Raw genomic sequence first — 14,767 nt, forward strand, 5'->3', positions numbered from 1 at the left:
TCTTAAATCTGTCTATTTTTTATGCGTTTTAATCTGATTCTTATTTTGAAAATTTTGATGTAACTCTTTTTTTTATCAGTGTCACATGTCAAAGTGTGTCACATGTCACTATTAGATGTCATATCATAACATTAACAATATTTTTTTTTTAATTAAGTCTTAATTTTTTTAAAATTAAATAATTTGATCATTTTTAAATTGAAACAAAATTTATTTTTTATATAAATATTATGAACATATTTTTATTAAATATTTACAACAATTTTAAGTTTATTTATATTTATATTTCACGTTGAATTTTATTTAGAAATGTTTTAAAGTTTTTAATATAACATAATGTTAATAAAAAAAATTTAAAATTAATTTTGAACTAAAAAATATGTTAAAGTCATCTATAAATTACATTTCATAAAATAAATAAAATTATCAACTTTTCAATTCTTTTAAATAATTATATATTTTTAAAATGTGTAAAATTAAATAATTTGTATACAAATGTTACAGTTGGTTTATAAAATACTATTTTTCAAATTCAAATATAATTTTCAAAATAATTTTATAACAATTTAAAACAAATAAATTTAAAATTTGAAAATAATTTTAAATAATGTTCAATATAAAAAATAAATATAAATAAAATTAATCTTGTTAAAAATATTTAATAAAAATATCAATTTTAATAAAAGAATTTGTATAACATTTATGAAAAAAAAATAGATTTCATTTTAGTTTGGGGAGAGACCAAAGTGTTTCAATTTAAAACAAAATGAATTGAGACAAAATAAAAATAAATGACTAAATTGATATTAAGACAATAACTGTAATAGTGTGAAGATTTTATAAAGTCATTGGACCCTAATTTGACAAGCCAGACCCATTGACCCAAGGACACTTGAACCTTGGGATGGGCTCTTTCCTTGCAAGTCAGATTTCATTTTACATATTCCTCTCTCTCTATAACAGAAACCTTGTCCTAACTCAAGTGCTCTGACTCCTCTCTAGGTTTCCAGCCATTTCCACCGATTGAATCCTAATTTGGTGGTGTTTTCTTGTTCCTGGAGTCAAGAGCTACGAAACCATCCGATTGGTTTTGCGTTCCAGCGGGTAAGTAGATTTTCCCTCTTTCCCTTCACTGTTCTTGTCCTAGGTTGTACCATTTTCTGATTTCCTGTGCCCTGTGTGATTTTGTCTTTCATTCTCGGTTTATTTTGACTCAAAGAGCTAAAGGCTAGCACCTATTTGGTGATTTATAGGTTCTGTACAGTTTCGCACGGTGTAGGGGGTATTGTTAGAGCATCTGTGAACTGTGTTGAGCAACCCACCAGGTGAGGGGAGCTAATTATTTTTCTCTGAATTTATTGCTTGAATCTGATTTGTAAATGTATGCATGTTGAATTTTGGACTGTCGTGCGATTTTGTACGGTATTTTGAATTTTTAGTATATAGGATGGTTTGAATTGAACTGGTGTACTCTTGTGAAACTGTGTTATAACTTTTATTGTATTGGGTGTTATAATTGAAACTGTGGAATGGTGTATGTTGTGATATGATTATTTTAATCTGTTTCGAATGAGTTGGTTGGCTGAAATTGTTTTTGAGGGTTTTGAGTAAGATTCTGTAATGGCATTGATATGGGTAGTAAGTAGGTATACAGACATTGTTTTAGATTACCGTGAGAGGAAATAATATATATACATATATATATATATATAAAAAAATTGGCAATTGAGGTTTAGAGCACAACAGATTAGTTTAGGTAACTTAAATAAATTAATTAAAAATTGGTTGAGAGCCTTTCTTTGTTGGTAGGATAGAGGGGACTTAAAAACCTGAGTTGGCACATCCCTGATCATAGAGCAGCCCTGGCCTGGTCCAGTCAGTTGTGACTAGTCATATGTGCTAGCGCCGAAGGTGAGTCTGATGCGTTCAGACATCTGAACCCTCTCCGGTGACCAATTGGATAGCGATGTGAAGTGGAGAACAAGTATTTTGTGGTAATAAAAAATTTAGCAAGCAGTTTCATAATTAAGGGAACATTGTAAGTTAGTTAGAGACAATACGTATGATATTATATTATATTATTAATGTATAGATTATATATATATATATATATATATATATATATATATATATATTATATTTTTATGAATCTATCAAAAAGAATAAGATGCAAGCTGTTTTCTTTTTTTTTTTATTATTTCATTCAGTATATTAAATTTGCAGTGATAAAATTGTTTTAGTTTTGAGAAATTATGCTATTATTATTTTTACATATAATCCATAATTTTTATCTTACTGTTTGGTATATAGTACTGTTTGGTAATAACATGACAATATCGTCTATTAGAGATTATTGAAATTGGTTGTGGAGCATGTTCTGTTATATATGATTTGATATTTAAGGCTTAAATATGCGGTTTGATTATAATTCAAAGGTGTGTGAATTGGGAAAGACTGAAACAGGATTTCATGGTTGCTTATGGTAGTTTCAAATGTAGAATCTCTTGGTGAGATTCTTAGTGTTTTAAAATGAAAAGTAGGGGCTCAGCCTTGGGAGTCATTCTGACGCTCCAATGGTCAATCATACTCACTTAGAGAGATTGAACCATGTGGTGAGGAGTAGCAGGAGGTCCTTAGTCTTGGGGGCTCCCAGTATGCCTCAAGGCGCGGAACGGACTAACCTCGTGAGTGTGGCAGGGTGGGGAACCCAAGTTTCATAAGTCACCACGGGTGCAAGACTCGCCATAGCCCGACTATCATTTTAAAGTCCGGACGAGTCAAGTCTAGAAATTAACATGCTTAGGTTGTATTTCTGAAATTAATTGGTGTGAGTTATTTCTTGTATGTATATGCTTAAATTGAGTTGCATGATTTTATATAATTAGCTCACGCTTGCTTGTTTGTGGTTGTGTTTGTTGCATGCTTTTTCTTTTGCAATGATCATCCACTTGGATGTGAGCAGAGGAGAATGAGGCCTCAGTGGAGAATGTCCTGGAGGGGAATGAGGAAGCAACTTCTTAGTCTCTCTAGGAATTTCATAGCTTTCCATGTATCTGAACAATTTCAGTTCTTGTATTTTGAAGTACTTTAGTATTCCACGTTTTAAAATTTTTTCTACATTCCGGATTACTGTAATCCTTAAATTTTAATTTCTTAGAATCTTATTTGCTATTTTATTATTCTAACTGTTTTCTATTATCATCTATGTTGACGTCTTAATTTTATACCTGCATGAAGTATAATATTGGGATGTCACAATAACACCTATTATGCTAGTGACAGATGACATTATAGTTGTTTTACATCACACTCTTATTATCATATCAAACGACATCAGTTTAATACCTGATAAATTTTTATTTAAAAAAATAATTAAAAAAGCCACAAATTATCGGTTCTTTAAATATGTTAGTGTATTACGTAACTACATCAACATTTTAAAAACAAAAACCAAATTAAGATATGTAAAAAGGAACCGATTTGAAGTTAAAAAAAAAAAACAAATGAAATGGTTTAACCTTAAATTAAATAATATAATACATTATAATATAATGTAATATATTGCATTATATTTACATAACTATGTTTTATTTCACATTGTATTATAAAAAAAAAACAATATAAAATACATTACATTAAATCATGTTTTTAGAGTAGCCTATGTTAGATATGAATTAGTATGGAGTCCACTATACTGTAATTCCTTTATTATCTCCACTGGTTGGATTATTGTAGTAGACATTAATTAAGATATGTTGGGTGGTAATAGGGTGAGAGACCCCGCTAGAGGATGAAGCTACGTTGGGTGGTATAGGGTGAGAAACCAGCTACTCCAGGAAATGATTCCACTGAATCATAGGCATTTCAATTTCACTCACAACACACCTATTCATAGATGTTGCAAGTAGGTTCGGTAACAAAGTTTCTTCATAATCATTAAATTATTGCTTATATATATATAATCACAAACCACAATTTCATAATTATTATAGAATACAATAATAAATGTACATTACAAATTTCATATTAAGTAAAAATAATAAAAATTTGGAAAGTATAATCAATTTTCATTTTTTAAGTTCATTTTGTAAAATTGAGTTTTAATTTTATTCTAATAAAATTTACTATTTAATAAATTTATCATATCACATATTATTAAATTATTATCAGATAATCTATTTATATATAAATAGACACAAATTTTATCTTAAAAAATACTTTTATAAATGTTTATTAAATAAATAAATGTATACATAAACATAAAAAATTAAACACCGACAATTAATTGATAACTAAAACATAAACTGCCGCAATAGTTAACATTTACGTTACCAACAATGAAAGTGCAGAAGTTTAAATTGAATAAAGTTTTAAATTATAGTTTCCATTTCCATGGATAAATTTATCTGAAGTTTTAACATTCATAGATAAAACTTATTCATTTAACTTTTGGAGAAAAAAAGAATCATTAGTAATTGATATATTTTAATTTGAGTTATAATAAGCTTAATTTAATAGAAACAAGAAGTTGGTCTAATTTTACTCATCAATTAAAATATGTAAATGTCAACTTAAAAATCTTCAGTCAATAGAAGGACAAATTTTACGTTGATTTATCTCTGCGAACATTGTATTTTAATATATAAAGTGAGAAAGTTTGGGTAAACAATTTTCTTCAAAAAAATAACTAAGATTACTTTTGAAAATACACGTTAAATAAACAAATAAATTAGTAAAGATAAATAATTAAATATCGATAATTAACATTCTTCTTTTAGAATAATAATTTTAATAAAAAAATATTCTTTTTTTATCTGTTATTTTAAAATTTTAAAATAGCATCTTTTTCCAATCATATAGAGAGTAATGAAAAATGAGCATTTTATATAGAAAACTATATAATAATTTGATTTTTATATTTATAAAATTGTATTAGTTACATTTAAAAATATCACGTGTTGAATATAAAAGATACAAAAAAACTCAAAAAACTTTTTTAAATTGGTTGATTTAATAGGGGGACGAAATTGATTTTATTTGAAATATATTAACATTTAAATTATTAAAAAAATAGTTAAAAATATAAGAACTAACTTATTAATTAAGTTTAAACAAAATAAAGAAATAATATAAGAGACGCATGGAAAATTCAAAATTAAAATATATAAAATTTTGAATATTAATAAAAAATTATATTAATAGGGGACCTGAAACTTACACTAAAAAACTTAACTAAAACATTTAATTAATAAAGCAACGAAATTAAATAGCAATAATGAAGTGGATTTGTAATTACAAAAATAAGAAAGAAAACAGAAAGTTGGAGAAAATCATTTCCCGCGAGTGTCTCTCTGAGTCCCTCTCTCTTTCTGTGCACATCCTCCTGCTGTCTCTCCAGCTGGATTTTTTCTACAGCAGAACCTGTGTGAGGCTATTGATCACATTCTCTCATTGTCAACTACCACCGAATCAGCTAATGAATGGTCCAGATTTACAGGACCGTGACCGTAAATAAAATTGACTTTAGAGGATCAAGTACGAGTCGTATTGTCTACGTTTCAGTTTTTTAAACTTTAAAGTATCGCAGCGGGTAAATGTCAACACAGTAACACACATTGCTGTGAATCAATAAAGTATGATGCATTGATTGAATGATTCAACCTCAAAATCGAAAGCAAAACCCAACCGAAACCGAGTCAAACCAACACTCACTCAGTAACTCAGTCTTCCTTGGTGTTAAGTTCGTGGTTGAAATCACTGTGGAGGTTGATCAACGATCATTGAATGCGCTCAACCACCCAAAACCCTTCCAATTCAATACCGGGGACACAACCTATCTTGTCTCGTTGCCGCACTGATTCGGTAACCTATCTCGCCATTTTTATTTTACACTTCGCATTCACATTCACGTTCTTCTCTTTTTTCAGATTCCATTCAATTCAATTATTCTTCCTGTGGAACCTTCTTCTCTTCCCATTCAATTCACCCAGGCCCACACACTTTCTTTCTTCCACTCCTGCGCCTTAGATATTTGTACTTCACATTTATGATTTTGCATCCGCTTCAAACTTCGCCTCTCCAAACCAACAACTCTCCATGCGCATTCTCACAATTAACAATGACCGAGTTCCGCGTGTTTCAAAAACACACCCACGCACACGAGGATCACCGAGATTATCGCTACGCCGGAACTCGACACAAACGATCTAAGAGGTGTTTTTCTTTATTTTTTAATTATTTGTTGCGAAATGAATAATGACGGCATTGCCAAATACTAATTTCTTTTTTTACTGCTTTGAGTAATGTGTGGATGTCGGTGAAATTTTGTCGGTGGACATTTACGGTTTGCTTTCGTTTCAAATGTAAAAAATAAATAAAAAACAAAGTGCAAAAAATGACGAAGAGTGTCAGAGGAAAGTTTTGCAATGTTTAGAGAAGTGATTTGGATACTGGGAGCTGCATTTCCTAGTAAATATGTTTTATGAGAAAACTGAGATCGAGATTTTTGGTTTTTTGGGCTTCAATTTGCCTCGTTTGTATACCTTGCATGGTTCCTTTTTCTTCCTTTCAAGTAACTGGTTTGGTTTGGCCAATGGAATTTTAGTTTTATTTGTTGGCTGGCTGGCTGGCTCGGGTTCAATGTGTAAATGAAATTTTAGTTTTCCTGAGAATTGGAAAATATGGTGTGAGCTGGATTATGTCATGGAAAAATGTTGACCTTGTTTCTTTAGATACACTATTTTATGCTCGTTGACTTATTTTCTTCAGCTGATTCATTTTTGTGTCACGGTATTTTTTTTTTTTACTTTTACTTTTTTCAGTGCTTCTGAAAGGAATCTGAAGAACGAAAGAGGTGGAGCCTTGCATCCAGTTGAGAAGGACCGCAAGGAATCCTTTGTGAGACCGAAATTTTAATTTGATGTTTAAACTTTTCAAATCGTTTCATTCGTCTGAACAAACAATTATTGCATTGCAGTTGCTCAGTATAGTCGTTTTGTACCTTGATTTTGAATTTGACTCGGAAGATAATTCACTGGTTTTACCATGATTTGAACAGGTTTCGCCACCTTCAGTGAGTGCTTCTAGGTTACGGAGTCCTTCGCATGACAATCTCTCTTCTGTAAACAATAATACATTTTCAAATCATAGAGCAAACTTAGAAAAAGATGTAAGCTCTTCTCTCCTATTTTTCCGTATATCTGGACCTGTAGGTTCTTCACCTTATTTTCAACCATTCTGTCTGGTTGTGTAATCTGATTTTTTTCCTCTTTTAGTCAATACGCATAACAAAGTTTAAATTGAGAAGTAGGGAAAAAGGAATAAAGGGGTCAAAGACAATTCACTGGATGTAGAGCTCGGGAGGCATCTTTAAAACGGCGAAAAGAAAATCATCATGGAACTTTTTTTTTTTTTAAATAAAAAAACTTATTTCTAGAATAAATTTAGCATAATTTCTTCAGTCTTCAAAGTGAAAAAAATAAAAAAACTATCGAAGTCCTTTGTTGGGGAATTACATATGCAAGTAGATTTTTGGAATCATCTTGTGTCCAAAAATGTCCAACGGAAAACGAACGCTTGGGTATATGAAGATAGGCAAAGTTTGGGTCCCTCATTCTAATGATTTGCAGGTTGAGCAACTACAGTTACGCCTACAACAGGAGAGGTCTATGCGCATTCTGCTTGAGAGGGCGATGGGTCGAGCCTCGAGCACTCTATCTCCTGGACACAGGCACTTTACTGCCCAGGTAATTTGTCATTCATGACTTTGTTCAGGTGGCTTTTCAAGATTTATTCAATAGGTTCCTTTCCTTTTGCTGTTTAACTTCAAATGTGACTAGAGATCATGTCAAGGATTCATATAACTAAGGTAATATCCACACTGCGTTATGAACAATCCTGATGATCTCTGTAAAAGATACCATACATGAACCTGGCCGCTTTCAAATTCTAAAAATTTCCTAATTATACCATAAATTGTTTCGTAATTCCCTCCTTGGCTTAACTACTTTAAAGATGCAACTCATTTTATGCCTCTACCTAACACATTAACCTTTCAGGATGATTTTGCTTATAAGATATTATAGGAATTCTATACCAAAAGATCATCAATTTTATAATTGCTCTGTCAGTCTTCTAATCTATTAAATTATGAATTGGTATAAGATTTTATTGGTCCTGTGCTTTTCGTACAGTTTAAACTATAAAGGTCAGTCAGTGCCTGTACAGATAAAACCTTTCTTGGCCATGATCTTCTACTTAACTTGTCTAACTTTCGGGAAACCGAGGTATGCAGTTTTTCTGTATGTTATATCCTTTGAGAAATCTGACACGCAGCTTATATATTTATGTTCAATGGATAGGAATCAACGTGATTTCTGTGAAAGGAGCCTCGTCAAAGGGTTATTTTAGGAATCCTTTGAGTGGGTTGACTTCTTCTCCCCGATAATTCCACTCACAAAATATATGAGAGAGAAATTGGCTCTCGTGTAAAGGATCATACTTAGATGATAAATAACTAAAATGGAATCAGTGGACTGTTCACTTTCACTTAACGGGTAGATTGTATAATTTGATTTTAATGTGAATCATGAAGGTTCCTGCTTGATATCATTTTTAAATTTATTTTATACTTTTTGAAATGGCTCATCTAACACATGGCCAGAAGTGTATGTTTAACGGAATATAAATAACTATTTTTCCATTTTCCCTCCTTTTCCTTAGACAAAAGACTTGATTGCTGAAATTGAGTTACTTGAAGAAGAGGTTACAAGCCGCGAGCAGCAAGTACTTTCACTTTACAGAAATATTTTTGAACAGTGTGTTAGTCGGCCACCTTCTGAACAAAGTTCTGCTGTTGCTTCACCTGCTCATATAAGGCAAGGATCTAGGAAGCATCCGAGTATAATTTCAAGCGCATTCTGTTCATCAAAAAAATTCCCTCTACGACCACTCCAAGCTCTAGTTTCCAGCAACGACTTGAGGAATAGAATCTTTGGATCTAATCACACTCCTTTTTCACGTGGTAAAGACAACAATTATTTTAAAAAGACTAGTTCTGATTCCACCAAGGTATGATACGTTGATATTGATTTTCTGTTATTCATATGCACTTTGATTTTTCTTTGCTTTTGCCATTAATAATTTTCCATTTTCTAAAATATAATTTTTTGTTAAAAGATGTTCGGTGTAAATAGTATTGTTTACTGAACCAAAAAGTACACTGATACGTATTCAGAGTTATCGGTTTGTTTGTCATTGAATAATGGTCAAACCGAAATTTTAAAATCAATATTTTCAAGAGAAAACTGGTTAAGAATGTGTTTTTATTCTGTCAGTTTTCTTTGCCTTATTTTCATGGTTTCAATTGCTGTATAGAATTTTTAAATTGTTACATATACCTTGAAAATGGTTATTTCTTTTTTTTTTTATCATCCACATTGAACTTTATCTCTTATTGGAAAACATATTTTTTTTTCTTAATCTATGTTTAAAAATTAAGTCTAAGATTACCTTTTACATCTATAAAGTGTTTATGATTTGGTAATGTTAAGATATGGCATTATTGAGAAGTATAACATATTTAAAACTATTATTGTAAAGTACAAGTGGTAATTGCTCTAGTTTCTTATTAGGAGTTGAATTTAGATAGTAGAAGCTCAATTCTGGATGACAAAAGGGATTGATATGTTTCCAGCTTTCTAGGTCACCTCCACTGGCATAGCTAGTTAATTAAATGCCAGAATTGACATCAAGGTTATGTGGCATATTCATAATGTCCCACGACACCACTGCTGGGACATGTAGTGGCCTGGTTCTCTAAGTTATTGCCATAACTGAATTATTTAGTCCATTTCATACTGGTTTATGAAAAAAGAAACTGTTTTCAAGAGAGAATTGAATAGGACACGTGGGCTGTGGCCAGTTCGCGTACTGGTCCAATCCCAATGTCCAGTTCTAATGACCCCGCATTTAGAACACCAGAAGGAATCAGCCATTTCTTTACACTTTATAAGTTTGGCATGTTTGGTTATATGATTATAAACCCAGTGTTTTAATAACCGAAGCACTACAGTACATTTTGCCCAATCAAATCCGGAATGAATTCTAACAAAGGAAAAATAATTCCCACATGGATTCATGCATTCAATTTATGTGATATCTGTACTGAACATTTTCGTTTAAATCGTTTAAATCATATGTCAGGCACATGAAAAGTTTTCTTCAATTGAGAAAAGTCCAATTTTGCGTACTTTGAAAGACCACCTGTATCAGTGTCCAATCAAGCTTTCTGAGGAAATGGTGAGATGCATGGCCACTGTATATTGCTGGCTTCGTAGTGCAACCTCTGTAAATGCTGAAAATGGTAGATCACCATTATTGTCAAGGTCATCCACTAATGCTATACAGCCTCGACATGGTATTGGAGACGATCGTGACTGGTCTTGCAAATCATCAGTTGAAATTTCATGGATATCTACTCACAAACGTCATTCTTCTCACGCTTCTTATGCCATCAGCAATTACAGGTAGGTCCCATAAGTATGACAATTTCAATTGAAATATTAAAATGGCAGTAAATAATTTAAAGGCCGTGATGAACCTTCAACTTATTTCCTTGCTTGGTTCATGGAGTAGGCGTTCTTAGATAATTATAGCAAGAGTTATTAACAATTACCATATCTTTATTGGGAATCTGAGACGTGTGTACATTTTTTAACACACGATTAATTAGGTACCTTAGTTGTTTATTTAAACTGTAATACTATGTTCTTGCACCGAATTTCTTATTGAATTGGTGATCTGACTTGTTTTTTCCCCTCCCCGTTTATATTCAGAGTTCTAGTTGAACAACTAGAAAAAGTCAAAGTCAGTCAACTGGATGGCGATGCACAAATTGCGTTCTGGATCAATGTGCATAATGCTCTTGTTATGCATGTAATATTCATATGACGAAACAATGATTTTTATTTAAAAATATTTCAAGCATACGTAATTTTATTCTGGAAGTCAGCTTGCATAACTCTGATCTCCTGTTGTCAGGCATATTTAGCATACGGAATTCCCCAGGGCTCTCTCAGGAGGCTAGCCTTGTTTCACAAGGTAGCTCACTTTTTTTTATTTAATTTCATTTGTTGTTCAGTTAGAAGCGCATTGTATTTATGAGTTCAGGGAGAATATTTTTCAGATAACGAACATTTGGAAGGTTTGTGTTTTCTTCAAATTATTCTTCTGGCGAAGCTCAGGCCAGTAACAACCAAATAACTTGTTTATTTCTCATAACCAACTTGGGAAATCAAAATAAGTAGAAAGAAAATAAAGCTCTCTAATTGCCTTCAAAGTAGCATTGGTATATGAATTTTCTCCGTTGACAACATATTCTTTTGATTTACTATAAATCATACTCGTTGTCAATTGATGAGTACAATTGTATAGTGCAGGCTGCTTACAACATTGGCGGTCATATCGTAAGTGCAAATGCCATAGAACAAATAATATTTTGCTTCCGGACGCCTAGGATTGGACGGGTACTCTCTTTAACGCCATCTTTGACTTTAAAAAGCTCTTAATATATGTTGTCTTGGTATGTTTAAGGATTAATCCTGTCAAACGTGTCCGACTATTAAACCTCCTCCCTGGCCAGTAGAGGTTTACAAATCATTGACTCTTTTTATGATTTGCATCCGCTGCCGCCAGTCCTATGTTATTTTAGAAACACGTCAATGTTTTTAATTTTGAATCTATGTGGCATCATAAATTGGTAAGCACAGCTATGATTCAATAGTCACCCATGCCCTTGTAAACTTGTCTAGATTTTGCTTTTTCACTGGAATTAGAATAATGCAAGTAATCAACTTTATTCTTTTTCGCAAGTGACGAAATGCTTAGGCAGTTATTTTAACCTCTATATTGTTTTCAGATATTGTTTTGCTATGTTTCAAAAGAAAATTTCAAAATAAAATTTTCTAACACCTAAATTGGCGCCTAATTACGACAAAATAAAAAACTTTCACGAAATTATTCTTTTTTGTCTGTTATTTTATCAATTACAGTGGCTTGAAAGCATTGTGTCTGCTGCCTTGAGGAAGAAAAGTGGTGAAGAAAGACAACTTCTCAGTTCCAAATTGTGTCTTACTAAATCCCAACCCCTTGTCTGCTTTGCCCTTTGTACTGGCGCCTTGTCAGATCCTGTGGTAATTTTCCTCTCACAAGCATATTGCTATAAAAATATATTTGGATATAAATGGGAAAACTTTTCTCGGGAGCCTTGCCCGGTGGTAAAAAAGACTTACCAGGAGTTAAATTTTTTTTTTTTTCTCTGCTAAACTAATTGAACTTCTAGTTTTTGGCTTATGAAGAATGTATTTGATCATCTTCTACACTAATGATGCATAACTCTGATAGTAATTTCACTTTTCATCTATAATACTCCTTGCACTCTGTTACCCTGAATTTAAAGAGTTGATTAAGAATTTTATATTTAAAAATTACAATGTTGCAGTTAAAGGTTTATTCAGCAACAAATATAAGTGAAGAACTAAATATTGCCAAGAGGGAGTTTCTCCAAGCAAATGTAATTGTGAAAAGGTCAAGAAAAGTATTTCTGCCAAAACTGTTAGAAAGGTTTTCTAGAGAAGCATCAATAAGCATAGATGATCTGTTTGGATGGGTCATGGAGAGTGTTGACAAGAAGCTGCGTGATTCAATGCAGAAGTGCCTTGATCCTAAATCCATCAAAAAGCCATCTCAGATCATAGAATGGTTACCTTTTAGTTCAAGGTTTCGGTACGTGTTCTCCAAGGATGTCATAGACAAGCCTTGGTGGGTATGACATCTAACTGCTTGTTAAAGATTACTGTATGATTAGTGGAGCCTAATTGGTTTGAGAAAGTGAGAAATTTCATTTTAGGTGCTTCAAATTTCGTGCACACTGTAACACGATGCCACAAATGCTTGCCTTAGATACCGTATTCTTACAAGAATATTGTAAATTCTGATAGAATTACTCGAATACTCTCTAACAAGTGTATAACTTCTAAACATTAATCATAGTAATTGTTTTAAACAAAGTTTACAATGATTATGTTGTATCATGGTTATTTTGGAAAGGTGAGAATTCTCTTATTTTTACACAGGCATGTCTAAAAGATATATTTATATATACTTCTCTTAATAAACAATACATAGATCTCACGTGTTTGTTAGAAGCAAATATTAATGGATCTCAGGCACAACAAAAATAAACAACGTAGAAGAAGGAACACAGCACAAATTCAACTTGAAATGCTTTGACGGGAAAAAAGGAGATGTAATTCGTTATATAAAAAATTGGTATAAGAAAGATATAAATAGATGACTGTAGCATTACTATATTTGTTAATAAATTATTCAATAAGGTCTAATAAGATTGGTAGGTATATGGTAAGATGTTTAAATCTTAATAATGAAGAAAACTTTGTACTCACTGTGTTTGTTTGGGTAATTTCCTGATGATGACCGTGCATTTGAAAGAAAGTGCAAAAAATAGAACGGAAAATAAAAAAATATTAAACATCAAACTTTCCATACCACTTACGCGAAGGAGTTCGAAGCGTAAAAAAACCAAAAAAAGCTTTCCATAATACGAAAGGTTAATTTATGATAATAAGTAGAATAAAAACATTAAAGTAATAATAAAATAAAATCGTTTGATATTTTATTAATACATATGTTTTTATACTATAATAAAATAAAAATAGTAAACAAAATTAGAATAATTACTCTAAATTTTGATATTTTCTAACTAATTTATTTTAATATATTGCTTTTTGAAATATAATTTTTTATAATACATTTTAAAGTCACATAGATGATGGGAAAATGTAATCTCATTGTAACATCCCAGATTATATAGAAGCATATAATATAGCAAGTCCATATTCTTAATAAAAGAGAACAGTTAGAGTAGACAGTACATAAAGTTGATAAGTTTACAGTCATGTCAAAATGAGTCAGAATTTAAAACTTAAACATACTAGAGTGTTTTAAAAGATAAGAAACCACTTAAAGTCCTAATGAAACTAAGCAGCAACATTGTCTTCCTCCAAAGTCTGCTCTAGAGACACCTCATCCATCTCTGCTCACATCCAAGTGGATGATCGTTGCAAACGAAAAGCATACTCAACATACAACATAGAAGCAAGGGTGAGCTAGATATAAAAATCATGTTATAGCAGTCACAGGCAACATGCAAGTAAAGACAGATACACTACACTACACACACATGACTTGTTGCACTTAAACTTGACTCGTCCGAACTTAGAATGATAATCGAGTTATGACGGGTCGTGCACTCGTGGTGGCCTCTGCTGTTTTGCAAAGCCATTGCCAATGAGTTTCACCCTACCACACTCACGAGGTTAGTCTGTTATCACTCACCTTGGGCCGCACTTGAAGCACCCAAGACTAGGACCTCCTGCTACTCCTCACCACATGGATCAATCCTCTCTACTTGAGAATGAAAGACCATTGGAGCGTCAGGAAAACCCCCAAGACTGAGTTACCATGCGAATCATTCTAAACACTAAGGGCACCACCATGAATCTTCTCCTTGAAGATCATGAAATTACGTCCAACACTATAGGGCACCACCATGTAACCTCCTTAGAGATCCATGGAATTACGTCCATCAACCATACTTTTAAAACCACATACTTTCAATCACTAAACATGTCTCATACATCCACATACCTTTAGTTCAATAATATTGCTATCATCATCATATGCATCA

At 32.0% G+C, this 14,767-nt stretch overlaps 1 protein-coding gene and 1 long non-coding RNA gene across 2 annotated transcripts; both read left to right on the top strand.

Annotated features, from left to right (window-relative positions):
- The first annotated feature begins 935 nt into the window (after positions 1 to 935).
- LOC148206837 (uncharacterized) lies at positions 936 to 3,119 on the top strand. The gene is made up of 3 exons (XR_015786946.1): positions 936 to 1,104; positions 1,254 to 1,325; positions 2,963 to 3,119. It is a non-coding gene; the product is annotated as an uncharacterized LOC148206837 (long non-coding RNA).
- A 2,492-nt stretch (positions 3,120 to 5,611) lies between these two features.
- Positions 5,612 to 13,088, top strand: LOC124824724 (uncharacterized). Its single transcript, XM_047297228.2, has 12 exons — positions 5,612 to 5,862; positions 5,928 to 6,213; positions 6,822 to 6,897; positions 7,058 to 7,168; positions 7,629 to 7,745; positions 8,722 to 9,069; positions 10,204 to 10,526; positions 10,836 to 10,935; positions 11,041 to 11,100; positions 11,439 to 11,525; positions 12,051 to 12,191; positions 12,500 to 13,088. Exons 2-12 carry the CDS (start codon positions 6,047 to 6,049, stop codon positions 12,827 to 12,829), a joined length of 1,860 nt encoding a protein of 619 aa, XP_047153184.2. The 5' UTR covers positions 5,612 to 5,862; positions 5,928 to 6,046; the 3' UTR covers positions 12,830 to 13,088.
- Positions 13,089 to 14,767: the final 1,679 nt, after the last annotated feature.

The sequence above is a fragment of the Vigna umbellata genome, chromosome 1 (assembly GCF_029865625.1).
Source record: "Vigna umbellata cultivar VRB3 chromosome 1, Vumbellata_1.0, whole genome shotgun sequence".
Taxonomy (NCBI): Eukaryota; Viridiplantae; Streptophyta; class Magnoliopsida; order Fabales; family Fabaceae; genus Vigna; species Vigna umbellata.